Below are 27,747 nucleotides of genomic sequence, written 5' to 3' on the forward strand. Positions count from 1 at the left end.
AAGGTATAAAATGCTGCCATAGGACCTAAATTACCTCAAGGCACCATTCGCATGAGTAGGGCCAGATGCCTTTCCATCCCTCTTAGACCATAAGCATCTCATGAGCAAGTAAAATTTCTTATTTATTGATTTAGGCATTTCCCATGGCTAGTATAATCTCTTGCACATGGTTGGGGCATTAAAAACATTGACTAAATATACTGAGATAACCAAGGAAGAGAAAACATTGAAAATGTTCATTGGGCCAGATATAAAAGATCTTTGAGATCTAGGATATGAAGTTGGCCTGAGAAATGGATTCGGAATTTAGAATGAAAGGGAAAAATGTAAGGAGAGAAATACAGAGCACTGAGAATAAGATCTTGAAAAATAATCATAATTCCCTTTAAGGAGAGAGAGGAAATGGGCAGCTAAAGAGGAACATAAAGAAAAGGCAGAGAGGTCCTAGGGAGTGTGCAGGCAAGAGTATAAGATCAATGAAGGTGCAGAGAACAAGCGTATGGATGCCACGAAGGGGGATGGGGGGTAGGATGAATTGGGAGATTGGGATCGACATATACACCCTGCTGGTACTAAGTATAAAGTAGGTGACTAATGAGAACCTTATGTATAGCACAGGGAACTCTACTCAGTGATCGGTGGTGACCTACATGGGAAGGAAATGAAAAAGAGGGGATGTAGGTATATGTACAGCTGGTTCACTTTGCTGTACAGCAGAAACTAACACAACATTGTAAAGCAGCTATACTCCAATAAAAATTTATTGGAAAAGATTGGTGAAGGCAAAGGAAAGATTTCAAGATGGAGAAAATGGTCAACAGTGCTACAGTGACACCACAAAAGTAACCATAATAATAGTATGGTTCTAAATCCTTGTCTATTCACAAGGTCAAGACGAACAAGGATGGAAGAAATGTGACTAAAGCTGGATTAGTGAAGTCACAAGTGTTAGTCGCTCAGTTGTGCCCGACTCTTTGCCATCCCATGGACTGCAGCCCACCAGGCTCCTGTGTCCATGGGATTCTTCAGACAAGAATACTGCAGTGGGTTGCCATTTCCTTCTCAGGGGATCTTCCCGACCCAAGGACTGAACCCCGGTCTCCTGCACTGCAGGCAGATTCTGGATTAGGAAAAGCGAATTATAGCTAAAGAGTTTTAAGGAGTGTGATAGAAGTGAAAGACAAATGTTTGAGCTATTTGTACTGAATCATATGCTAAACGATTGATTAGATGAAGTGATAAACTACTATGAAATCAAAAGTATGATTGTTTGGTAACAGATCTTCTCTTCCAAGTAAACTTCACTTTAAAAACAATATTGGACCTAAGGAATCCATCAGTATGGACATACTTTGTTTTTTTCAACACTTTGATTGAATCAAAATTCACATACCATATCATTTTACCCATTTAAAGTGTATAATTAAATGCTTTTTAGTCTATTCACAGAGTTGTGAAACTATCATCACAATATAATTTTAGAATATTTCTGTTGCCCCGAAAAAAAACCAAGTAACCAAGAGCAGCCATTCTCCATCACCCCTAATCTCTCAGCTCTAGGCAACGACTAACCTATTTTCTGTCTCTGTGGACTTGCCTGTTGTGAACAGTTTATATAAGTGAAATAATATAATATGTGGTCTTTTGTGTTTAGTGTCCTTCACTCAGCAAGCTATTTTCCAGACCCATCCACATGGTAGCAAGCACTACATTTTTTCAATTGCTGAATAAATATTTTATGGTAAGAATATAGCACAGTTTGTTTATCCATTCATCAATGGATGGTAATTTGCATTGTTTTCCATTTTTATGATGAATAACACTGCTATGAAAATTTGAGTACAATTTTGTGTGTGTGTGTGAGCATGTGTCTCATCACCTGAGGTATACACCTAGGAGTGAAATTCCTGGATGAAGTAGTGACTCTGTTTATTTAACGTAGGAGGAATGATCAGACTGTTTTTCAAGGTGGCTATACCATTTCACATTCTTATCACCATTGTATAAGTGTTCTCAGCTTCTCCACTTTCTTGCCAACATTTGATATTTTTTACATATAGCCATCCTAGTGGGTATGGGATGGTATTTTGTTGTGGTTTTCATTTGTTTTCCTTGATGACTACTGATGTGGAGTATTTTTTTATGTGCTTATTTGGCTATTTGTTTATCTTCTTTGGAGAAAGATCTACTCAAATCCTTTGCTCATTTAAAAACTGTGTTATTTATCTTTGCATTATGAGTGAAAATTATTCTTGTTTGTAGAGGAATTACTTCGGTAGTGTTACTCTTCCTGATAGCTTATGTGATAGCTTTCAGCTTTAATTATAGAGGGTATTGACTGTGTTCCACTAATTTGAATGCAACTTACAAATTTTCCCTTTATCTACTAATTATGGTGACAGTTTGAGGCATGATAATCTCTTGGAGGAGGGAGGTGTTTCAAGGTGACTCTAATATACCACACAGACAGTTGCCCTACTTGAGGCTGCTCTTGGGAGCAGAATGGAAGTATCCTACATTGGACAGGAAGGATCAAAGTGTTAAGAAAACAAGCCCACACTTTTCTAAGTTGGTTTCCCCAATAGGATACTTGACGACATAGTTCTGTATTGATTATAAAGAGTTAAATGCTGAGCTACTTCATCCTTTTATGCATATTTACATATAATGTAGAGTCTGAAAACTTATAATTAAAAAAGGGGTTTGTCCTTTTCATTTAAAAAATTTTTACTATAACAGTAGCATTTTAAACTCTAGAGCTTCCCGAAAGATGGGCCTGTCCATAATTTCGTATGTGGTCTGCCCATCCCTAAATGTATCATTTCCTTTTCAACTTTGCTTGGTATCAGAGTTGGAACATCTGTTTCTTTTGTTTATGACAACAGATCTCACAAACATTTGGGCCTTCATAGAAAATGTTCATGCAAGTGCCAGCTGGGTGTGGGCAATTAGTTATGTAAGCTACAAGCAAGCTCCCTTTCTGTGTACTTATGGATAATCATTTCTATCCCACCTACAGGTCTTCATGCTGTATCTTTTTTATCATCAGTGTGTAATTAAGTCTCTCTATTGCATGCAGAACAATGTTTTGTGGTGTGAATGAGATTCTCTGAAATGCTGGAAATATGTGTAATTTTAAAGTCCCTCAACCCTTCATTTAGTAGATTTGACTAGACAATGGATTTCAGAGGTTGCTATTCAGCACTGAGGAATGCATTTTAAAAAAAAGAGAAGTAGACTCAGCATACATGAATCCCTGCCAGGGAAGCACTTTCTGATGTTGAATAAAATCCTAGGTTAACTGTGTATTGTTGGAGCACTTTTGCTACAGTAGAGATGCTTCAGTTTTCCTCTTTCAAAACCTCAGGTCCTCCTGAATATCACATCACTTACAGTGCAAATATTTTGATTTGTTTCACATCTGAATGGATTAGATATGGTTAACTGTCTCACCTGGACAGTTATAAAGGTATTAGACATTAGAAAAATCATAACCTTTTATTAGATGGCATTTACTTATTTTATCTAGAAAGGCAGGCATGAAAAGTATGTCGAGGTTTTTGATAGTTTGCAAAAATTTGCTAAACTTACCAAGTCAGATCTATTTGAATTTTAAAGGGGAGTAATTTTTATCTTTCTTATGAATTATTTCTTTGTTTAACACTAATCTTGCAAAGTCAGAGCTAGAAAGAGGCGAGCAGGGAGAAGTGAAAGAGAACAGAAGAGAGAGAAAGCAGGGCGAGGAGGAAGGGGGAAGGAAGTAAGTGAAGCCGGAAGGGACCAATATCCGTGAATACCTTCCCCGTAAACGAACATGCATTTTCTTAAAGCCAGATGTCCTTTAAAAATACTGAAGCCCCTTGATGATAAAAAGTGAACTGTCTTCAGAATGGAAGAAAACAATAGCAAATGAAGCAACTGACAAAGAATTAATCTCAAAAATATGCAAGCAACTCCTGCAGCTCAATTCCAGAAAAATAAATGACCCAATCAAAAAATGGGCCAAAGAACTAAACAGACATTTCTCCAAAGAATACATACAGATGGCTAACAAACACATGAAAAGATGCTCAACATCACTCATTATCAGAGAAATGCAAATCAAAACCACAATGAGGTACCATCTCACACCAGTCAGAATGGCTGCTATCCAAAAATCTACAAACAATAAATGCTGGAAAGGGTGTGGACAAAAGGGAACCCTCTTACACTGTTGGTGGGAATGCAAACTAGTACAGCCACTATGGAGAACAGTGTGGAGATTCCTTAAAAAACTGGAAATAGAACTGCCTTATGATCCAGCAATCCCACTGCTGGGCATACACACTAAGGAAACCAGAAGGGAAAGAGACACGTGTACCCCAATGTTCATCGCAGCACTGTTTATAATAGCCAGGACATGGAAGCAACCTAGATGCCCATCAGCAGATGAATGGATAAGAAAGCTGTGTTACATATACACAGTGGAATATTACTCAGCTATTAAAAAGAATGCATTTGAATCAGTTCTAATGAGGTGGATGAAGCTGGAGCTTATTATACAGAGCAAAGTAAGTCAGAAAGAAAAACACCAATACAGTATACTAATGGATATATGGAATTTAGAAAGATGGTAACGATAACTCTGTATGCGAGACAGCAAAAGAGACACAGATGTATAGAACAATCTTTTGGACTCTGTGGGAGAGGGCGAGGTGGGGGAATGATATGAGAGACAGCACTGAAACATGTATATTATCATATGTGAAATAGATCGCCAGTCCAGGTCTGATGCATGAGACAGGGTGCTCAGGGCTGGTGCACTGGGATGACCCTGAGGGATGGGATGGGGAGGGAGGTGGGAGGGGGGTTCAGGATGGGGAACACACGTACATCCATGGCTGATTCATGTCAACGTATGGCAAAAACAACCACATTGTTGTAAAATAATTATCCTCCAATTAAAATTAAAAGAAAAATAGTGAACTGTCTTTGTCTATACAGAGATAATTACAGCCGCAATTGTTTCTTGTTCTTGCTAATTTGAAGAGCGCTAAGAGGCAGAGTAAGGGTGTCCTTGGACAAAATTTGCAATGTTTATGTTTTGTCATCTGAGTTCTGTGGCCACAGCCATATTCCCCTTCTACTCTCTCCTCACTTGTCTGTGGTCCACTGACTGCCCCCAACTGCCACCAACATCTGGGTAAACTTCCTGCCTTATCCAGTTATTCTGAGAATGACCTGTTTGATAGTAACCTGCATTTGATTAGCTGATTAAACTTGAATTGAAATTTATTCACATCAAAGTTAATAACACGGCCTTTTGCTTTTCTATAAATATTTTAGGATCTAACTGAAACATTTTTATGAAGAAAAACAAAAGAGATACTCTTCTAGAATTTTACTTGGGATTGTATCTATGGATGAATTTAAGGAAGAACTGACATGTTTAAAATTTACAAACTGCTCCCATTTTTCCTGCTGTTAATTTAGGTGTTCCTTAATTTCTTTCTGTATTTTGTTATTTTCAAAGTAATATTCAGCACACCTTTATAAGAATTATTTCTTTCAATGTGCCATGTTTTTCCTTCCTGAAAGCTTTATACTTCATACTCTACATAGATTCTTAGATCCACACTACCTAGACACAGCTTCTAGAGAAGCTGCCGTGAGGATTGTTTCCGAGTGCAAGCTGGGGCTCCCCAGGTGGCACTAGAGGTAAAGAATCCACCTGCCAATGCAGGAGACACAAGAGACATGGGTTTGATCCCTGGTGGGAAAGATCCCCTGGAGGAGGGCACGGCAAACCACTCCAGTGTTCTTGCCTGGAGAATCCCCATGGACAGAGGAGCCTGGCGGGCTACAGTCCATGAGGTTGCAAAGAGTCAGACACGACTGGAGTGACTCAGCGGGCAGGCAAGGCAGGCTTCAACTGCCACACTTTCTGGGCATCCTGCCTTCTACTAAGGCTACATTCTCCCCAGTAAGTCACTGCTTGCAGCCTGTGACTGGATCTGGAGCAGGTACTGGAGTCAGCTTCTTTCTGGCCAAAGAGAGACTGATCTAGTGGATGGTTTTTCTGGGTCATCTCGGAATTTCTCAGAACGACAGCGCAGTTTGACTTCTTCCTACACAACTCTGCTTCCTTCTCCCTGTCCTTTCGTAGGTGCCAGACCCGCACTGTGGTCTAAAGGCCCTACTTACACTTGTCTGCCACAGTGATTTCCTCTAATCTTTTGCACATCTACTTCTGCATTGGTGTTTACCTCTCAGACTATAGGAACTGAGAAAAAGGAATTTCCTTTATTACCTTAAAGAATTCTACATCTGTTCCTATACTTAACAAAACTTTTGTAAGTCACGAGGAGGTAAAAGGATTATCTTTTTAGAGAAGGAGGAAAAGAGGAAAAGGTAAAAATTTAAGTACATTTGAATCAGGTATAGGGGTGGGATTTTAATGAAATCAGAGACAGGATTGGGCTGCAGGGCAGATCAGAAAGGGCTGCAGTCCTCGCGGAGGATATGCATCCCTCCCTGACTGTCCACCCTGCCCTGGCGGGCACACACTTAGGGAGTTTGTGCTCCCTCCACAGGCATTTTGGGAGCATCAGCTCTGTTACCTTTGGGACACTGCCCCAAGTATTGCAGATTAAAATAATGGATATGATACTGTTTCTGATCTTGGAAAACTCCCAGTCCAGATGAGGACTATAATGTAATTCAGAAAACCCTAGTAGCCCTGGGCCCCCTTCTGTGATAACTCCATTTGGCCTCCTTTAATGCAGCACTTTGCCAACAAAGGTCCGTCTAGTCAAGGCTATGGTTTTTCCAGTAGTCATGTATGGATGTGACAGCTGGATCATAAAGAAGGCTGAGTGCCAAAGAATTGATGCTTTTGAACTGTGGTGTTGGAGAAGGGACTCTCGAGAGTCCCTTGGACTGCAAGGAGATCCAACCAGTCCATCCTAAAGGAGATCAGTCTTGAATATTCATTGGAAGGACTGATGCTGAAGCTGAAACTCCGATACTTTGGCCACCTGATATGAAGAACTGACTCATTAGAAAGCCCCTGATGCTGGGAAAGATTGAAGATGGGAGGAGAAGGGGACGACAGAAGAAGAGATGGTTGGATGGCATCACCAACTTGATGGACTTGAGTTTGGGTAAACTCTGGGAGTTGGTGATGGGCAGGGAGGCCTGGAGTGCTGTGGTCCTAGGGTTGCAAAGAGTCGGACACGACTGAGCGACTGAGCAATAGCAACAATGCAGCATGCTGGGTATGGGTATATTTATCTTATCTTTATATCTTAAATTATTCTCATGTTCTGGATTAGGGAGAAAAAGATCTATCTTTCATTAGGTATCTACTAATTCCTAATTTGTTTGTTAGGAAATAAATCTGAGAAGCCATAAAGGAAATAATCTATGAGGAATGGAACTCCTCCTAGAAACTATTAAATAGTAATAAATTGGCAGCTGCCTACTCAAGACCCTTTTTGTCTGCAGAGCTTGAGCCCTGGTTTTGTAGGTACAGGCAGGGTTCTTCTTTAATGGGGAGGCCCAATAATTACCAGAGGTGTCCACTTCAGCGGGGAAGCATAGTATTCTAAAAAACAATTGATCATGATGTCAGCACTTGCCAATCTTTATGAGTTTTTGATAGACTTGAGATTTACAAACTACTTCTAGTGTATATGTGTGTTTTACAAGACTTCAGTATTGGAGGGTACTTAGTATATTGCGTGAGGCCTGAGCTAATTGTCCTGGTCTGAATAACAACTGCTGTAGTGAAACAACTTACTAGCGTCCACTTCAGTTACCACAATCGGTTTGGAGTACTGAATACGGAATCCCCAGGGGTAATCGCCGGTCCCTTTGACAAGCTTCACGGTGCGCTCACGAACTGAAGAGGAAGCGGAAAGGACATTCTTTTGAGTTAATCTTTAGATACTACAAATGCAATGAAAATATAGCTGGTATTTATTGCTGGTTTAGTATATACCAGGCTTAATAAAAGTCAAAGTACTTTACAACTAGTATCTAATTTAATCTTCACATTGACCTAAGATTAATGTTTTTTTGGAGAGGGGAAAACTGAGGCATATAGACGTTAAACAAGTCAGCTGAGTCACGTGGTGAGGAAGGGGCAGGGCTTTCTTCCCGAGGCCGCTGACCATTGCAGGTTTCAGGCACGCGGAGCTGTGAACCATGGGACGGTTCTACAAGGTTTTAATACACGTGGAAATAAGAAAAGCGAATCTTCATCCATAATAGTCAGGTCTTAAGGACCCCAGGAAATCCCGAGCAACTGAGCTTCTCAGAAACAAGGGAAGCAGCTGGGCCTTGCAGAAATGGTAAGGTTATGCTGCATTGAAAGTGAAGAGTTCCAGAAGCTTGACAGTAAAAATTAAAACAAAATTTTTACATTAGTCTAATCATCTTAAATTAATGTGGTCCAGCTATTTACCAGTCTGCTTTTCCATGTCTTCTCCTGTTTCCTCCTGCTATCTTTATACAGTCTTTTCTGTAGGTGTAAATATAGGTGTGAGTGTGTGTGTGTGTGTGTGTGTGGATGAGTGGGTGTGGGTGTGGGTGTGGGTGTGGGTGGGTGTGTTTCTTCCTCAAGACTTCTGCTTGCTGATAAGTTCATAACTATAACTCACTCCTGGACCTGCTTGATCTTCCTCTACCTCAAGACATTTTAAATTTCTACCTCAAGACTATCCAAGGGCATTTTCCCAAGCTGAATTCCTAAAAAATAAAATCTATCAGGTAAGAACTCTTTGGGCTATTACTCTTCAGAGACAAGGAAAGAGCAGGATTCCAAGGCAGAAAACACGTCTCAGGAAGACTTCCTTCTGCGGAAGGGCATTTTCCGTAAAGGAGATGTTGCCGTGGTAGATGTGTTTTCTTTATACTATATTTACACCTTGCATTTTATTTAGAAAAAAATACATGCCTGAATCACGCTAGAGTACAAAACCGAAATAAAAAATCTGAAGGGCTTATCTGATCTCAGAAGAATCCCTTTTAAAATGCTGACAAAGTTATCCAAGGAAGAATCACAATGAAAGACTTCAAAATATTATTTGGTTGTATTTAAGACCAACTTCATCGGGGAGAAGTGTTAATGCAATACTGGGAGAATTACTCTTTCCCCGACAATTAGATTGAAATACTTTATTAGTTGAGCTTTTTTTTCTGTATGTTAATGAATATCTTAAAATGATAAAGAATAAATCATAATACAGTACAATGAGAAACTTCCTGAGCTCCAGAAGTGAATTAATAGTAATATGCCTCTGGAAAAAAGGTATTATTAGGTCTCTAGGAAAAATGCAATTAATTATAAAATAAGAATGCTCATCTATTAATAAAGGCAGGGCAAATTCACACCTTAAGATATAATTTAATAGAATTTTTTTCCATTAAAAATAGGAATACATTAAAATTTACGGGTAATATATTTTGTAGCTTCTTTTCAGCCATTCTTTTGTATTTTTGTGTATCATTTTTTATTCCTCAGAAATATTTACATCTTCCTTCATATTGGAGATCAGGGACATTTCTTCTCTGAAGAGTTGCATCCTCTAGGTTCTTATAAAAAGGTTCATACTAAGAAAAAATGTCTGCTGTAGGCAACATATGGATAAAGTTAGAAGCAATCAAGCATTCAAAGGAGTTTGTAACAATTGTATTTTGAGTGGCTAAGGACTTTTGTTCAGGTTCCCCTTTGATGAGAAATCTCTTTCTTTGCCATTGCTGACAGATGTCTGGGTGGGTGACTCCCTGATCTTGGAGAGATATTGTTATTATAAATTTACCTTATATTTCTCAGAGCTTGTAAACAGATTTGCCATTGTTTTATTACATTTCCTCCCAGGTATTACTGAGGTAAATCTTTTTAAAAATTAAGTTTCTTATAAAAAGATGACAAAGATAGTAAAGGATTAGGCAATTTTTCCAAATGTTCTTAGCTGACCGTCTTCTTGGTCAGCTAGGGAATAAAAATATCTAATAAAAATAAGGAAATAAGCATCTTTGTTTTTAATAATCCATGGTAGCCTAATATCAGAGGTAATTCATTCACAGACATTTACTGAGTATCTATGTGTCCCATTGTTTTCTTATGTATCAATATGGGGACTGCGGTGTTGAGGACAGAGAACAGACTTTTTCTCATGGAGTTGACATCCTGGACCTTGGCTACCCAAATTGGCAAACATTCAAAGAAAGAATAGAGCCTCTTCATATGGATTCCTGAAGGAATGTTTGTTATCCCAATATGTCTGAACAAAATACACTGTTTCTCTGTTGGTTAAAACAGTATCAGGAAAAGCTTACCAAAGTTGCTGTGCAAGTATTAAGTGTATTCCAGTGCTAAAATTCTGTGCTCCTGGGAAGATTTCTTATCCTTTGTTAATACAATTCCCTTTTGGCAGTTATTTTACATGACTATTTGGACTGCCACTTACTGGATCTCAGTGTAATTTAAGGGACAGAACTGGGAAATTCAAGGACCCCAAAATGAATATTTTAGCAGTCTGCAGCAAGCTGGTAGCTAATCAGGGCAAAAAAGAAAATCGGGAATCCTACTTCTGACCTCAGTAGAAATCATTTCTAACAATCCTACTTGTCAAAACTTCTTGCTCCCTGTAGGTTACCCTCTTGATACTAGCTTCTGCTTTTGACAAATTGCTTATCCAATTGATGTTTGTTTAATGGAGTATTTTTACTGAGTTGATTCAAATCAAATCATGTTTGCTTTTTGTCTTACATGCGATGATAAGATAGCTATTGCTTTCAAGGCTGTAGCATAGTGTTTTCTTTTTTCTTTTTCCTAATCAAGTAAATCGAATGTCAACAATGTGTGAAAGTATAAACAACTCAATAAAATCTTTAAACGGTAAGCTCAACTATAGTGCACTCCTGTGGGAGAAAATGCACTCAGAATGTTTTGCAACATGTTCCCCTCCCATTCTGAAGACAGTTTTCTCACATTTTGAGATTTATAGTCCTGGAGCCCCTTGCTGCTGTCTGGTGGGTAATCTGTGAGTGCCGCACAGCTGCTGAAAAGTCACGAATAAATGTCATTGTCTTTTCAGAGACTGTGTGGTCACATCATCAAGTAATTTATCCCCCCAAATAGCATTTCCTTGGAATCATCTTGTTAGATGTAAAAGTTCAAATGAAGGGCACATAGTTCCATAAATACAACACCACTTAGATATTGAAAATACCCTAAAACTTTCTCGTAGCTTCAGCAATACACTTCTGTAGTGATGCAAAACTTTTAAAAATCTATTTCTCCAAATAATAGAAGGGCACTTTCTAGAGTATTACAGATTGAATTTTGTAAGTTTAAAATTTATTCTCACAATACGTATTGGTAGATATAAATTAGCATTGCAATATCTTCAAAATGTCATTAAGCTAATACAGACATCTTTCTGTTTTAAAATTATTTTTTTGCCTCCAACTCATGTTTCCTATCTCCAGCTTCTTCTGCTGATGTCTCAAAATCACATCGTTAAAAACATGTATCTGGTATGTGGAATACTTCAAGCATTAATAACAGTAAGCAAGAACAATTAGCACATTCTTGGACTGAGGTTCAGTGCAATAAATATTAATAGTTAAAACTCACTTACTACATTTAAACATAATTTGTTTAGTTGTGTGGATGTGTGTGGGCACGTACGTGTGTGTGTGTATGCACACATGCATGAATTTTTTGGCAAAATTAAGCACATTTTCTTTCTTTTTTTTTTTTAGCTAAAGCAAATAATGGTGAATCAACTAAATGCTTGTTCTTTGATGACCATACACAGTTGTAGAAATGGTGATAACTGTACTTTCTTACATCAGGTGTTAGCCAAGATACTGTGAGGGAAGAATGAGTTCCATCTAATGTATCTTTTCACCTGCCTGCCACAAACAGTCAATACATATTGGTCAATTTAGTTAGTATATTATAAAATAGCAATTGTTTGCAGTTTATATAAAATATATATATAAATATAAACAGATATGTGTGAATATGTATTTAATATTTAGTTAAAATTCCCATAAAATTAATAAAAATAAGGATAGGAGATAGAAATAGTCAAGACAGATAAAAATAGCCCACTGTTCACATATATTGTGTCATTTCACATTTTATAACACTGTAAGATAGGCAGAGAGATAATAACAGTAAATAAGTGAATTTTCTAAGGTCACATAGCTAGTAAATTACTTTTTATACATTCATGCAACAAATATATGTTGGCTTTCTGTAATGAAATAGGCGCTGTCCTTGGTGTGGAGAATACATCAACGAACAAATAGAGAGCCTAACCCTGAAAATCCTATTTTCAGCCTAGTGTTTTTACCCTGTGCCATGCTATTACTCAAATAAAAGTTAACTATAGAAGATTTTGGTTCTTTTTTTAGAAAGTTTATTGCTTGATTCTCAGCATCTTCTTTTTATAGTAGATTTACAAGGCTGTGTTAGTTCCTGGCATACAGCAAAGTGATTCAGTTACATATATATATATATGTTTAACTTAAAAAATATATATTATATATATAAATATATATTTTATATATAATATTTATATATAAACTTTATATATTATACAATTTTATATATAATATATATAATTTTTATAAAATATATATTTTTAAAGTTACATATATGTATATGCATATTCTTTTTAGATTCTTTTCCATGATAGTGTATTACAACATATTGAATATATCAGAGTTCCCTGTGCTATACAGAAGGACCTTGTTGTTTATCTATTTTAAATATAGTAGTTTGTGTCTGCTACTCCCAAACACCCAGTTGATCTCCCCTCTGTTCTCCTTTGTTAACCATAAGTTTGTTTCCTATGTCTGTGAGTCAGTTTCTGTTTTGTAAATACATTCATTTGTATCATTCTTTCGGATTCCACATGTAAGCAGCATTGTGTATTTCCCTTTCTCTGGCTACTTCACTTGTATGACCGTCTCTAGGTCCATCCATGTTGCTGCAAATGGCATTATTTCATTCTCTTTTTGTGACTGAGTAATTTTGACTGTGTGGATCACAATAAACTGTAGAAAATTCTTAAAGAGATGGGAATACCAGACCATCTGACCTGCCTCTTGAGAAACCCATATGCAGGTCAGGAAGCAACAGTTAGAACTGTTAGAACATGGAACAACAGACTGGATCCAAATAGGAAAAGGAGTACATCAAGGCTATATATTGTCACCCTGCTTCTTTAACTTATATGCAGAGTACATCATGAGAAGCGCTGGGCTGGATGAATCACAAGCTGGAATCAAGATTGCCAGGAGAAATATCAAGAACCTCAGACATGCAGATGACACCACCCTTATGGCAGAAAGTGAAGAGGAACTCAAAAGCCTCTTGATGAAAGTGAAAGAGGAGAGTGAAAAAGTTGGCTTAAAGCTCAACATTCAGAAAACAAAGATCATGGCATCCGGTCCCATCACTTCATGGGAAATAGATAGGGAAACAGTGGAAACAGTGTCAGACTTTATTTTTTTGGGCTCCAAAATCACTACAGATGGTGACTGCAGCCATGAAATTAAAAGACACTTACTCCTTGGAAGGAAAGTTATGACCAACCTAGATAGCATATTGAAAAGCAGAGACATTACTTTGCCAGCAAAGGTCCGTCTACTCAAGGCTATGGTTTTTCCAGTGGTCATGTATGGATGTTAGAGTTGGACTGTGAAGAAAGCTGAGTGCCGAAGAATTGATGGTTTTGAACTGTGCTGTTGGAGAAGACTCTTGCGAGTCCCTTGGACTGCAAGGAGATCCAACCAGCCCATTCTGAACGAGATCAGCCCCGGGATTTCTTTGGAAGGAATGATGCTAAAGCTGAAACTCCAGTACTTTGGCCACCTCATGCGAAGAGTTGACTCACTGGAAAAGACCCTGATGTTGGGAGGGATTGGGGGCAGGAGGAGAAGGGGACGACAGAGGATGGGATGGCTGGATGGCATCACCAACTTGATGGACATGAGTTTGGGTAAATTCCAGGAGTTGGTGATAGACAGGGAGGCCTGGCGTGCTGCGATTCATAGGGTCGCAAAGAGTCGGACACGACTGAGCGACTGAACTGAACTGAACTGAATTGAATATCTCGTTTTGTGTGTGTATGTGTGTGTGTCTGTGTGTGTCTGTGTATCACATCTCCTTTATGCATTCATCTGTTGAGGGACATTTAGGTTGCTTTCTTGTCCTGGCTATTGTAAACAGTGCTGCAATGAACATTGGGGAGCATATATTTTTTTCAGATGAGAATTTTCTCTGGATATATGCCAAAGAGTGGGATTCTTGGATCGTATGGTAGCTCTATGTTTAGTTGTTTAAGGAAACTCCATAATGTTCTCCACAGTAGTTAAATCATTCTACATTCCCACCAACAGTGTGGGAGGGTTCCCTTTTCTCCACATACCCTCCAGCATTTATTGTTTGCAGTCTTTTTAATGATGGCCATTATGACTGGTGTGATATAATACCTCACTATAGTTTTGATTTGCATTTCTTTTAACCTCAGATATGCAGATGACACCACCCTTATGGCAGAAAGTGAAGAGGAACTAAAAAGCCTCTTGATGAAGGTGAAAGAGGAGAGTGAAAAAGCTGGCTTAAAGCTCAACATTCAGAAAACAAAGATCATGGCATCTGGTCCCATCACTTCATGGGAAATAGATAGGGAAACAGTGGAAACAGTGTCAGACTTTATTTTTGGGGGCTCCAAAATCACTGCAGATGGTGACTGCAGCCATGAAATTAAAAGACGCTTCCTCCTTGGAAGGAAAGTTATGACCAACCTAGATAGCATATTGAAAAGCAGAGACATTACTTTGCCAACAAAGGTCCGTCTAGTCAAGGCTATGGTTTTTCCAGTGGTCATGTATGGATGTTAGAGTTGGACTGTGAAGAAAGCTGAGGTGCCGAAGAATTGATGGTTTTGAACTGTGGTGTTGGAGAAGACTCTTGCGAGTCCCTTGGACTGCAAGGAGATCCAACCAGTCCATTCTGAAGGAGATCAGCCCTGGGATTTCTTTGGAAGGAATGACACTAAAGCTGAAACTCCGGTACTTTGGCCACCTTATGCGAAGTGTTGACTCATTGGAAAAGACTGATGCTGGGAGGGGTTGGGGGCAGGAGGAGAAGGGGACGACAGAGGATGAGATGGCTGGATGGCATCACTGACTCGATGGACGTGAGTCTGAGTGTCCTCTGGGAGTTGGTGATGGACAGGGAGGCCTGGCGTGCTGCGATTCATGGGGTCGCAGAGTCAGACACGACTGAGTGACTGAACTGAACTGAACTGAATAATTAGTGACGATGAGCGTTTTTTCATCTGCCCTTTGGCCATCTTCATGTTTTCTTTGGAGAAATGTCTGTTTAGGTCTTCTGCTCATTTTCTGATTCGGTTATTATTATTATTATTTTTTGGTTATTGAGCTGAATGAGATGTTTTTGTATATTCTGAAAATTAACTCCTTGACAGTTGCATTGTTTGCAATAATTTTCTTCTGGTCTATACATTGTCTTTTTGGTTTATTTATGGTTTTCTTTCCTGTGCAAAAGCTTATAAATTTGATTAGGTCCTATTTATTTGTTTTTGCTTTTCTTTCTTTTGCCTTTGGAGACTGACTGACCTAGGAAGACAGTGCTACAATTTGTGTCAGAGAATGTTTTGCCTGTGTTCTCTCTAGGAGTTTTATTTGTCGTGTCTTCTAGTCAAGTCTTTAGGCCATTCTGGGTTTACTTTTGTGTATGATATGAGGAAGTATTTTAATTTCATTGACTTACATGCAGCTCCTCAGCATCCATTTTAATTTTCAAAAATTCCACTCTAAATTCCTTAAGTTTTAGAATTAAAGTTTCATACTGCATGCTTTTCAGTGAATGGTTAATCTCAATTAAGTCATATTATGAGATGAGTATAAACAAGTATTCTTAATGTGCAGTGGACAAACCTTGCATTGTCTTATGCGTGTACACAGAAAGTCACTTAGAGTTACGACTTTTCCTCATTAAAATCCTCCAACGCTGACTTTCATATTTAAAAGAAAAAATTAAGAGGCTCTATTTTCCTCTACAGATAAAGCAAATGATGGTCTTATGCGTAACAACAATTACTCATGTCTCATAAATGGGATTTGGATGAAACGAGGCACATTTTGATGCCTGTACTGAAAATTTAAGTACCTCTTTATAGAAATCTCTCCTACTCACTCCTGTTACGTCTATGTATCTTTAGTAGCTTCCCCCAGTGCCTGGACCATAGTAGGAATGGTGTTTGCTGAATGCATGATTGTAAAATTAATTTAAAACATTATTTTAAATCTGAATCATTGTTTACTATTCATCAAAGTAATTTATTTATACTTTGTTTATAAAAGTTTATAAACCCTCTACAGCTTAAATTTTGCAGCAAAGATTAGATTGAAATAGTAATTTCACATTCTTAAATTTGTTATTCAGGTATAGTTTTTTAAAAAAAATCACCATGCTATTATTCCATTAAGGAAATACAGTTTTAGTAAACTGAATTTTAATCTCTTTAAAAAACATCATGAAACTATCAAACTATTAATGACATTTTAAAAACATGAAAATATTTATTTTATGAAATGAAAGTATAATTATTAAATAATTATATTATTAAATATGTCAGGCTATAGAATTTAATTGAATAATTGTAGAGTCCTTAGCAGCTACTGGTTGGGGATTTTCCTTTTATATCAAACTGTATACATGAAGGAGAAGGCAATGGCATCCCACTCCAGTACTCTTGCCTGGAAAATCCCATGGACGGAGGAGCCTGGTGGGCTGCAGTCCATGGGGCTGGTAAGAGTTGGACACAACTGAGTCACTTCACTTTCACTTTCCTGCATTGGAGAAGGAAATGGCAACCCACTCCAGTGTTCTTGCCTGGAGAATCCCAGGGACGGGGGAGCCTGGTGGGCTGCCGTCTATGGGGTCGCACAGAGTCAGACACGACTGAAGCGACTTAGCAGCAGCAGCAGCAGCAGTATACATGAAAATATGAGATGCATATTTTGTATGCATTTGAAAACAGGACTAGACCTATGTATGTTCAAAAGATGAGGCAGAAACAATAAAGTGGTCATAGTCCAGTGTTGGAGCAATAAATGATTTGCTGCTTGTTTGTATTCTTCAGTACATTTTTTATAACAGTATTTTTTACTTGTAGAATGAAAAAGACTCTTGACTCTTCCTACATTCATCTTTATTCCAACTTTGGAATTATTAGTCTATTTTGGAATAGGTTCCTAAGACAGTTATTATTTTAATAGCTTCAGAATCTTTCACAATATTGAGAAAGTTCTCTATATACACATACACACGCATATATGTACATACACACTCACACTTCTTTCCAAATGCTTCTCTCAGCGTGCAAGTTTGCCGACTTTAGAGATTTGCCTGCTTACAGATTCTCTAAGACATATGCATTTTATTGTAATTGTGAGGTCCTTACCGGCTACTGGTCGGGGTTTTTTGCTAAGACATCTGGGACTGTCTTCAGGATTCCCATCATCCCCTCGGAAAACCCATGCAGCTGAATGGAAGTTCTCTGTGTAGAATCCTTTTTCTTCGATACTGACTCGAAAGCCAAGGTCCACAGAGCAGCCATCTTCTGAGGTGACTGAGGAGCAGAAAAGGTAATGACATGAATTATGATCTGGGAAGAAAGCTGTGCACATGCTGATGGCCAGGGTGAGGAAGCACTGAATATATATGCAGGGGAAAAATCTGTACTAAAGCAATGTGATCCCTGAAAACAAGCAGCTAAGTTTGTTAGACAGTTGTCTTGGGAAGAACTTGCACAGTCCTAAAATACCGTAAATAAAACAGGCACTGCTTGAGGGTCTGTGCGGTGGGAGTCAGTATACTAATCCTTTTGTGGAGAAGTATGTTTTTGAAACTTACGTGTGAGTATTCAGGTATTAAGAGGAAGCCACATAAGACTGAGAATTAGATTTACAATCCCTTTCAAAATACCGAGCAGGGGGAAAAAAAATCCCTATTGTCTCTCTGTGCTTCAAAGAAGGTGCTGCAAAAACATATATTCCGAGAAAACTCTATGCTCTTACATGTGGAATAAAGCATGTAGGGAGGCAGGTAAAGTTTTCTCTGACACTTTCATTCATAGCAGCTGACCATTTTCTGTGTATTTGGGAGTTTATTGGGTTCTCTGGGAGGCTGTGTCAGTTGAGGGAAGGAGAGTGCATTTCTATTTTAGCTTCTAAGTGTTTCTTTGTGGTCCTATTTGGGTAATTAAAAACTTAATAAAGTCATGCCCCACGTCTTTCTGTCTGTCAAGGATACAAACTTGAGACGCACTATTTTGTAATTAAGGCATACGTTCAAGAAAAGCATAGATCCTTTACTTACATTTCTTCATTATCATGAAGAGAGTGGGGTTTGACGATCCCAGAATGATTCTTCAACAATAACAACAGCAAACTCTTTTAATCTCTTCTCACATGCTATATCTGCTCCTGTATGTTTGTCTTAAACATCATAGGTAAAGCCTTTCCCTTACTCCCCTCACTGTGTCCATCGGTCATCAGTACTGTGCTTCTGCTGAAGGTCAGTTATGTAAAGCCCCTAGAAAGAAAGGTTCTTTCGCTCTCTCTGCCTTTCTCTGGAGACTCACTCCTGATGGTTCTTGCCACTCAGCTTACATTTCTACTTCTGCTGTCCTAATACTAGACTGAAGGGTGCAAGTGTTAGTGGTCCTGATACACAGATACAAGCAACAGTAAGTTTCTAGTTCAAGTGTTCGTTTAACTTGTGTAGAAACGCTCAGGGGTGGTACACTGACAGAGCATGAAATAGCACAGCCCCTCACAGACAGTCAAGAACAAATCCTAAATATCTTTAACGCTCGTTCTTACAGTTTTTATTTTATATACCAAATGATATTATACCAGTCATTTTATATCAATCCACAGTGAGTTAAGTGGTTTTAGATGCATTTAAGAAAGGGGAACCCTCTTACAGTGTTGGTGGGAATGCAAACTAGTACAGCCACTATGAAGAACAGGGTGGCGATTCCTTAAAAAACTGGAAATAGAACTGCCTTACGACCCAGCAATCCCACTGCTGGGCATACACACCGAGGAAACCAGAATTGAAAGAGATACGTGTACCCCAATGTTCATCACAGCACTGTTTATAATAGCCATGACATGGAAGCAACCTAGATGTCCATCAGCAGACGAATGGATAAGAAAGCTATGTTACATATACACAATGGAATATTACTCAGCTATTAAAGAAAAATGCATTTGAGTCAGTTCTAATGAAGTGGATGAAACTGGAGCCTATTATACAGAATGAAGTAAGTCAGAAAGAAAAACATCAATACAGTATACAAATGCATATATATGGAATTTAAAAAGATGGTAACGATAACCCTATATGCAAAACAGCAAAGAACAGATGTAAAGAACAGTCTTTTGGACTCTGTGGGAGAGGGAGAATATCACTGAAACATGTATATTGTCATATGTGAAACAGATCTCCAGTCCAGGTTCGATGCATGAGACAGGGCTCTCAGGGCTGGTGCACTGGGATGACTCTGAGGGATGGGATGGGGAGGGAGATGGGAGGGGGGATTCAGGATGGGGACACATGTACACCCATGTCTAATTCATGTCAATGTATGGCAAAACCAATACAATATTGTAAAGTAATTAGACTCCAATTAAAATAAACTAATTAAAAACAAATTACTCATTTATCAAGTTGAATTAATTTAAAATAATTATTCCTCTGTCATGAGCAAGCTACAATTTTAGGCATAATGGGGATAGAAAGATGAGTCGGATGTGGTACTTAGGATGAGATAAGAGGGTTCAGAAGAAGGAGAGTAGTCATGACCAAAGGAAAAAGAAAAAGGAAGGGTATCATTAGACTGGACCTTAAAGAGTGGTGGGCTTTCCAGGTGGCTCAGTGGTAAAGAATCCACCTGTCAATACAGGAGATGCGGGTTTGATCCCTGGGTTGGGAAGATCCCCTGTAGGAGGAAATGGCAACCCATTCCAGAATTCTTACCTTGAGAATTCCATGGACACAGGAGCCTGTAAGGTTGTAGTCCATGGGGTTACAGTTGGACATGACTGAGCATACACATGTGAGGAGTGGGCAAAATTTCTACAAAATGTTGGGGTTATGGATTGGTAGATAAACATATGCGGACAAGTAGGGAAGAAGGTACTGGAAAGATAGACTATGTTGATTGAATAAATCCAGTTTTGGTGGGTGAAAATAAAGGGGATGATGTATGGTAATGTAATGATAAAGTTAAAATGTAAATGATATGAGAATATTATGGGACATCTTGTCTGTTGAAATAAAAATGATGAAAGCTTTAGAAGAGAATACTTTAACTTTGGATATAGCATATCTTGTTCCACATAACTTATTTCATCATCCCTTACGTATGTTTGCACTCATTTTTTAATAAATCTGAGTGTAACATTTGACATTAAATGGTAGGAAAAGTAAACCGAAAAATTATAATAATTCATTGACCTATCTGAGCTTTAAGCCTAAATCAAAACTGCTTCTTACATACTTGCTAAATTTACAGAAGCCCTAAAGTGTCTTCCATGATTTGATTTGTCTATATCCTTAGCCTTACATATTCAGTTATATTTTAATATTTATGAATATAGCATATGTAGATTCCTGGGCAAGGATTTATCTTATTTTTCTGAATAGGAGCTGTCCAGGTTGGATGGGTAATCATCCCCCTATCATTTAAAGGTCTGAGGGTGGGCCTTTAAATTATAGACATCTTTGTTTTTGTCAGCCTGCATGAGGCTGTTAAAATAGCTCACTTATTTATATACAGATTTGATTATGTGGATGAGCAGTTCTCTGTTCATTCAGTTACCAAGACAGAGCTGATCAACATATTCTTACATAAACTGAGACATAAAATTTGTGTTAAAATCCAGTGAAGCAGCACGTCACACACCTGCTGCAGTTTTGAGCTGCTGGATTTCCCAGCGACTGCCCTTTGGGAACTTTGAGCCGAGAAAAAACAGACCAAACATTTCTGTCACCAAAATCTGGTCATCTAAATTTGGCTGGTTAGATGAGTCTTTTAATAAATGAAACTTTAAAAGAGAATGAGCTCCTTTTTAAAAAATTAAAATTCTTTACAGTAGTTCTTGTTGTTATCTATTTTATACAAAGCACTTTGTACATAACATGTACACAGAATGAGCTCTTAAATATTCTCGGTACGACAGAAATGGCATGTTCACTTCTTTGCTCTTAAAAAATTTAAATACTTCATTTTTTTGGACTTGAGAATCAAAAGGAAAAAAAAATACTCAGCTCAGTTTCAGATGTTTTTAGACATTCTCATCTCTCTCTCATTCTACTGTATTTGAAGGTAACAAAAAAATGGTATCTTATGAAGTAAGACTCTGGGCATTTCCAGTGAGAGACCAGGTCAGATACGAATGGTCCAGTCAGTTCTGCCACTAATTATAGCTGAGTGACATTGGCTATTCTCTCCATGACTTATTCTCTTATTCTCTCCATGACTCAGATTCCTCCTTTGGTAAAGTCAGGAGGAAAATATCATGCTTAACTCATTTATATCATAAAGCCTGGCATAGTAAGCACAATGTAATTGTTAGCTCTTACTATTGGAAATTGAAGTTCCTTTATTATGTAAATACAGTTCCTTAATAATTCTTATTGCAGAATGAAATAAGGGAAATGCTGTCAAGAGTCCTCACACAATTAGACCCAAATTCTTGCCACATCTGTTTGTACTACAGGAACCATTCGAGATTATGAAAATCAGAGCTCCATGCTGCAGACCCTTCTGACTTCAGTATACAGCCTTCAAGTTATTTACCTGGTATGCCTTAGTCAGCATTCCCCACAGCCTAGACGGATTGATCAACTGTGTCCACAGACATAAATATGCCATTCCTAATGTGTTTTCCAGTTATTATGTAGGAAGTCAGAGCTGAGTGAGATTAACAGACTGAAAAACACCAGCTCTAATGATGCTCGATAAAGCTGTCAGATTTTAAGTCATGGATTAGGAGCATATCCTGACTCTGTAAATGAGATAAAATTTAAAGCACACATTAAGCAATGCTAGCTCCAGCAGCTCTTAGTGAATTGCAGCCTCTACTGAGAAGTTTCTGAGGAAATAGAACATGCCTACTGAGTGTTGGTGCCTTGGATAAACGGAAAAATAAAATGGCGGTTCAATTCCCTCATGTCTAATCTGAAACAAATTGTTAGTATACGTTTCCATTCAAAACAGAATCCATCCCAAAGGAAACAATAATTGCTTTAATTAAAATTATCATGGTATTTCGGCTTGAATTTGAGTTGAAGTCATACAACTGATTCCTGTGTTGTTTCTAGTGGGCAGTGGTATATGTTTAACAAGTGATTGTCCAAAAGAAAAAGAAAAAAATAAGCCCTGATTTGTAGTGTTTTCTGGTTTCCATTGAATAAATACTCCATGGCCAGTTTCAAGCTACCAGCCTGATGTTACTGAATTACAGTGTTGAGGGGATAAAAGTGCTTTACCCTCTGAGCCACCAGGGAAGCTGATAAAATGGACAACTGGCTGAAATAAACCACTGTGAGCTGATTCCAACACACCTATTATTTGGTTACTTGGTGTGCACTCAGTTGTGTCCAGCTCTTTGCAACTAGGCTCCTCTGTCCATGGGATTCTCCAGGCAAGAACACTGGAGTGAGTTGCACTTCCTCTTGCGGGGGATCTTCCTGACACAGGGATCCATGCAGGGATTGAATCTGCATCTCTGGCGTCTCCTGCATTGGCAAGCAGGTTCTTTACTGCTAGTGCCACCTGGATGAGCTGATTCCAACACAGCTCTAGTTGTTCCTTTTTCTGCAGGGCAGACGTGACTGTGAAAGAGACTAGTAGTAGAGGATTTGTCCATAAAACTAAGGATTTCAGGTTGTTTGCTGTGGAGTATGTGAGACAAGCCCTTCTATCTTAGGGGCTTGAGCATCCAGGGATTTGGTGACCATGGAGGTGGGTCCTGGAAACAATCACTTGTGGATCCAGAGTACCAACTGCATTGCTTTTGTGTGAGATATGCTTTGGGGGACCAGGAAGAATAGGACCAACAGCAATTGTATCTAATTTACGTGACTAAAACAAGATTTATTTTCTTCAGTCTAGTTCAGTTCCTCAGTCATGTCCGACTCTTTGTGACCCGATGAATTGTAGCACACCAGGCTTCCCTGTTCTTTACTATCTCCCAGAGCATGTTCAAACTCATGTCCATTGAGTTGGTGATACCATCCAACCATCTCATCCTCTGTCGTCCCCTTCTCCTCCTGCCTTCAATCTTTCCCAGCATCAGGGTCTTTTCCAATGAGTCAGTTCTTTGCATCAGGTTCTTTTCCAGTGAGTCAGTTCTTTGCATCAGGTGGCCAAAGTGTTGGAGTTTCAGCTTCAGCATCAGTCCTTGCAGTCAATATTTAGGACTGATTTCCTTTAGGATGGACTGGTTGTATCTCCTTGCAGTCCAAGGGACTCTCAAGAGTCTTCTCCAACACCACAGTTCAAAAGCATCAATTCTTTGGTGCCCTGCTTTCTCTATAGTCCAACTCTCACATCCATACATGACTACTGGAAAAACCATAGCTTTGACTAGATGGACCTTTTTCGTAAAGTAATATCTCTGCTTTTTAATATGCTGTCTAGCTTGGTCATAGCTTTTCTTCCAAAGGGTAAAGCAAATTCTAATTTCATGGCTGCAGTCACCATCTGCAGTGATTTTGGAGCCCAAGAAAATAAAGTCTCTCACTTTTCCCATTGTTTCCTCATTTATTTGCTTCCATGAAGTGATGGGACCTGATGCCATGATCTTAGTTTTCTGAATGTTGAGCTTTAAGCCAACTTTTTCACTCTCCTCTTTCACTTTCAAGAGGCTCTTTAGTTCTTCTTTACTTTCTGCCATCAGGGTGGTGTCATCTGCGTATCTGTGGGTATTGATATTTCTCCTGGCAGTCTTGATTTAAGCTTGCCCTTCATCCAACCTGGCATTTCTCATGATATACTCTGTATATAAGTTAAATAAGCAGGGTGAAAATATATAGGCTTGATGTACTCCTTTCTCAAATTGGAACCAGTCTGTTGTTCCATGTCCAGTTTTAACTATTGCTTCTTGACCTGCATACAGATTTTATCAGGATGCAAGTAAGGTATTCCAGTATTCCCTTCTCTTTAAGTTTGTTGTGATCCACATAGTCAAAGGCTTTGAAATAGTCAATAAAGCAGAAATAGATGTTTTCCCTGGAACTCTTTTGCTCTTTCCATGATCCAACAGATGTTGGCAATTTGATCTCTGGTTCCTCTGCCTTTTCTAAATACAGCTTGAACATCTGGAAGTTCATGGTACACATATTATTGAAGCCTGTTTTGTAGAATTTTGAGCACTACTTTGCTAGCATGTGAGATGAGTGCAGTTGTCTGGTAGTTTGAATATTCTTTTCCATTGCCTTTTTGAGATTGGAATGAAAACTGATTTTTTCCAGTCCTGTGGCCATTGCTGAGTTTTCCAAATTTGCTGACATATTGAGTGCAGCACTTTCACAGCATCATCTTTTAGGATTTAGGAAATCAACTGGATTTCCATCACCTCCACTAGCTTTGTTTGTAGTGATGCTTCCTAAGGCTCACTTGACTTCGCACTCCAGGATGTCTGGTTCTAGGTGAGTAATCACACCATTGTGGTTATCTGGGTCATTAAGATATTTTTTTGCATAGTTTTTCTGTGTATTTTTGCTGCCTCTTCTTAATATCTTCTGTGCTTCTCTTTGGTCCATACCATTTCTGTCCTTTATCAAGCCCATCTTTTCATGCAATGTTTCCTTGGTATCACTAATTTTCTTGAAGAGATCTCTAGTCTTTCCCATTCAGTTGTTTTCCTCTATTTCTTTGCATTGACCACTTAGGAAGGCTTTCTTATCTTTCCTTTCTATTCTTTAGAACTCTGCATTCAGATGAGTATATATTTCCTTTTCTCCTTTGCCTTTTGCTTCTCTTTTTTTCTCAGCTATTTTAAAGTCCTCCTCAGATAACCATTTTGCCTTTTTGGATTTCTTTTTCTTGGGGATTGGCCTTGATCACTGCCTCCTGTACAATGTCACAAACCTCCATCCATAGTTCTTCAGGCACTCTGTCTATCATATCTAATCCTTAGAATCTATTTGTCACTTCTACTGTATAATTGTAAGGGATTTGATTTAGGTCATCTCTGAATGGTCTAGTGGTTTTCCCCACTTTCTTCAATTTAAGTCTGAATTTGGCAATAAGGACTTCATGATCTGAGCCAGTCAGCTCCTGGTCTTGTTTTTGCTGATTGTATAGAGCTTCTCCATCTTTGGCTGCAAAGAACATAATCAGTCTGATTTCGGTGTTGACCATCTGGTGATGTCCCCGTGTAGAGTTTTCTCTTGTGTTGTTGGAAGAGGGTGTTTGCTATGACCAGTGCGTTCTCTTGGCAAAACTCTGTTAGCCTTTACCCTGCTTTGTTTTGTACTCCAAGGCCAAATTTGCCTATTACTCCAGGTATCTCTTGACTTCCTACTTTTGCATTCCAGTCCCCTATGATGAAAAGAGCATCTTTTTGGGGTGTTAGTTCTAGAAGGTCTTGTATGTCTTCATAGAACCGTTCAACTGCATCTTTTTTGGCATTAGTGGTTGGGGCACAGACTTGGATTACTGTGATCTTGAATGGTTTGCCTTGGAAACACATTTTCTCAGGTGGAAAGAAAGAAAATTTTCAGCGACTGCAAGTTAATCAAATTAAAGGCCAAGAAAAACATGAATGGCCGTTCAAGAATAATGCTATCTAGGAAATCCAGTTTGGAGTAATTCACCTTAGTGAAATTTTGTCTATTTACTTACCCCAAGACTAGGGAAGATTTGAGTATATTGAGAACAAAACCTCCACCCTCTTTTACAGCTTGGAAACTGAAAACCAAAACCAATTACTTCCACACATCTTATTGTCTAAATTACACACCTTGTTTCACATTATCAATACATTTTATAGTCTAGAAGACCCTTGACTGGGCAAATATCTTTATTGTTCATTACAGGTACTTATCTCCCAACCATCAACTCTTCAACAAAATGCATCAACAGATAGCTCATTTACTTAGTCTCTTTGAAATTCTCAAAATCCTCACCTTGCCTTTTCCCTAAGTGCTGATCTTTTAAATAATGATCCTTACCCAGTTTTAATCAAGCTCACACACTGAAACACCTGCCTTAAATCAAGTTTCTAATTGTCAATAGAATAAGACTTTGTCTTTCCCCACTCTGAAGCACTATCAGATGTCTGTTGAGGGGTGTCCTCTCCTATCTCTGTAAGCAATGGACAGCTGTGTTTTATCAGTTTGTAATGTAGGTGATATTTGATCATTGCTGTCCTGTCCGATTCTTTGCGATCCATGGACTGCAGCATGCCAGGCTTCCTTGTTCTTCATTATCTCCTGAAGTTTGCTCAAACTCATGTCCATTGAGTGAGTGATGCCATTCAACCATCTCTTCCCCTGTTATCCCCTTCTCCATCTGCCTTCAATCTTTCCCAGCATTAGGGTCTTTTCCAATGAGTCAGTTCTTCACATCAGGTGGCCAAAGTATTGGAGTTTCAGCTCATATTATCCTCACAATATGAGGATAGAGCACTGGTATGTCTTAAGGTTGGGGACACACTCAGTGAGTAATCTGAAGAGAGTTATCAGACCCCAGAGCCATGGAAGGCAGTGTGGAAAAGATGGTTTTACAAGAATATGACTTTAGGGACACAGGCAGCCTTTGTCCACCACAGGGGAGAGATCTGAGGCAATAGTACCAGAATCTTAGTCTCCTTACTGCCTCCTCAGCCTTTCCCAGCATCAGGGTCTTTTCCAGTGAGTCAGCTCTTCGCATCAGGTGGCCAAAGTATTGGAGCTTCAGCTTCAGCATTGAGGGCAGGAGGAGAAAAGGGGCGAGAGAGGAATGAAATGGATGGATGGCATCATCAACACAACAGACATGCTCCTGAGCAAACTCCAGGAGATGCTGAAGGACAGGGAAGCCTGACTTGCTGCAGTCCCTGGGATCTCAGAGTTAGACACAACTTAGCAGCTGAACAACGAACAACACTCCCTCCAGGCTTCTGTTGATCTTCTCTGGAGGCCAACCCCATAGGGAGACTGGGGGTGAGACTCCTGGGGCAGATAGTAAGGTGGAGAAAGGTTGAAAAAGAAGCTAGAGGGACAAATGGAAGCTATGTGCAGACATGGATTCAAGGTAGTAGAGGAAGCATAGGCCCAGTATCCCAATTTAATAGGAATGCTAGAAAACCTGTTTTTGGATGGGTCCTAATTCCTACAAGGTCTTTTATTTTATGAAGACTGTGGTAAGTTCAATTAAACACAAGTACAAGCGGGGATTGCAGCTAAATTTTTCTGTGTAATAAAGGAGAGAGGTATTTCAAATTCCGGAAGAAAAATAGGAAGGAAACAGAGAGAGTGTGTGTGTGTGTGTGTGTGTGTGTGCGCGTGTGTGTGTGTGTGTGTGTGTGTGCTGTTGTCGTTCAGTCGCTCAATGTGTCCGACTTTTTGTGACCCCATGGACTGCAGCATGCCAGTCTTCCCTGTCCATGGGGATTCTCCAGGCAAGAATACTGGAGTTGGTTGCC

At 38.9% G+C, this 27,747-nt stretch overlaps 1 protein-coding gene across 1 annotated transcript in view; it reads right to left on the reverse strand.

Annotated features, from left to right (window-relative positions):
* Window positions 1-27,747, reverse strand: part of LOC147370057 (uncharacterized) — a 126,373-nt gene that overhangs the window by 74,283 nt on the left and 24,343 nt on the right. Inside the window, exons 5-6 of the mRNA XM_086413325.1 lie at window positions 17,502-17,669; window positions 7,781-7,882 (exon numbers count right to left, since the gene is read on the reverse strand). Of these exons, the coding sequence (XP_086269451.1) occupies window positions 7,781-7,882; window positions 17,502-17,669 (270 nt within the window). The remainder of the gene's footprint in view (window positions 1-7,780; window positions 7,883-17,501; window positions 17,670-27,747) is intronic.

This window comes from Bos grunniens, chromosome 7 (assembly GCF_055505025.1).
Source record: "Bos grunniens cultivar Pamir isolate PY7600 chromosome 7, Bosgru_T2T1.0, whole genome shotgun sequence".
NCBI lineage: Eukaryota > Metazoa > Chordata > Mammalia > Artiodactyla > Bovidae > Bos > Bos grunniens.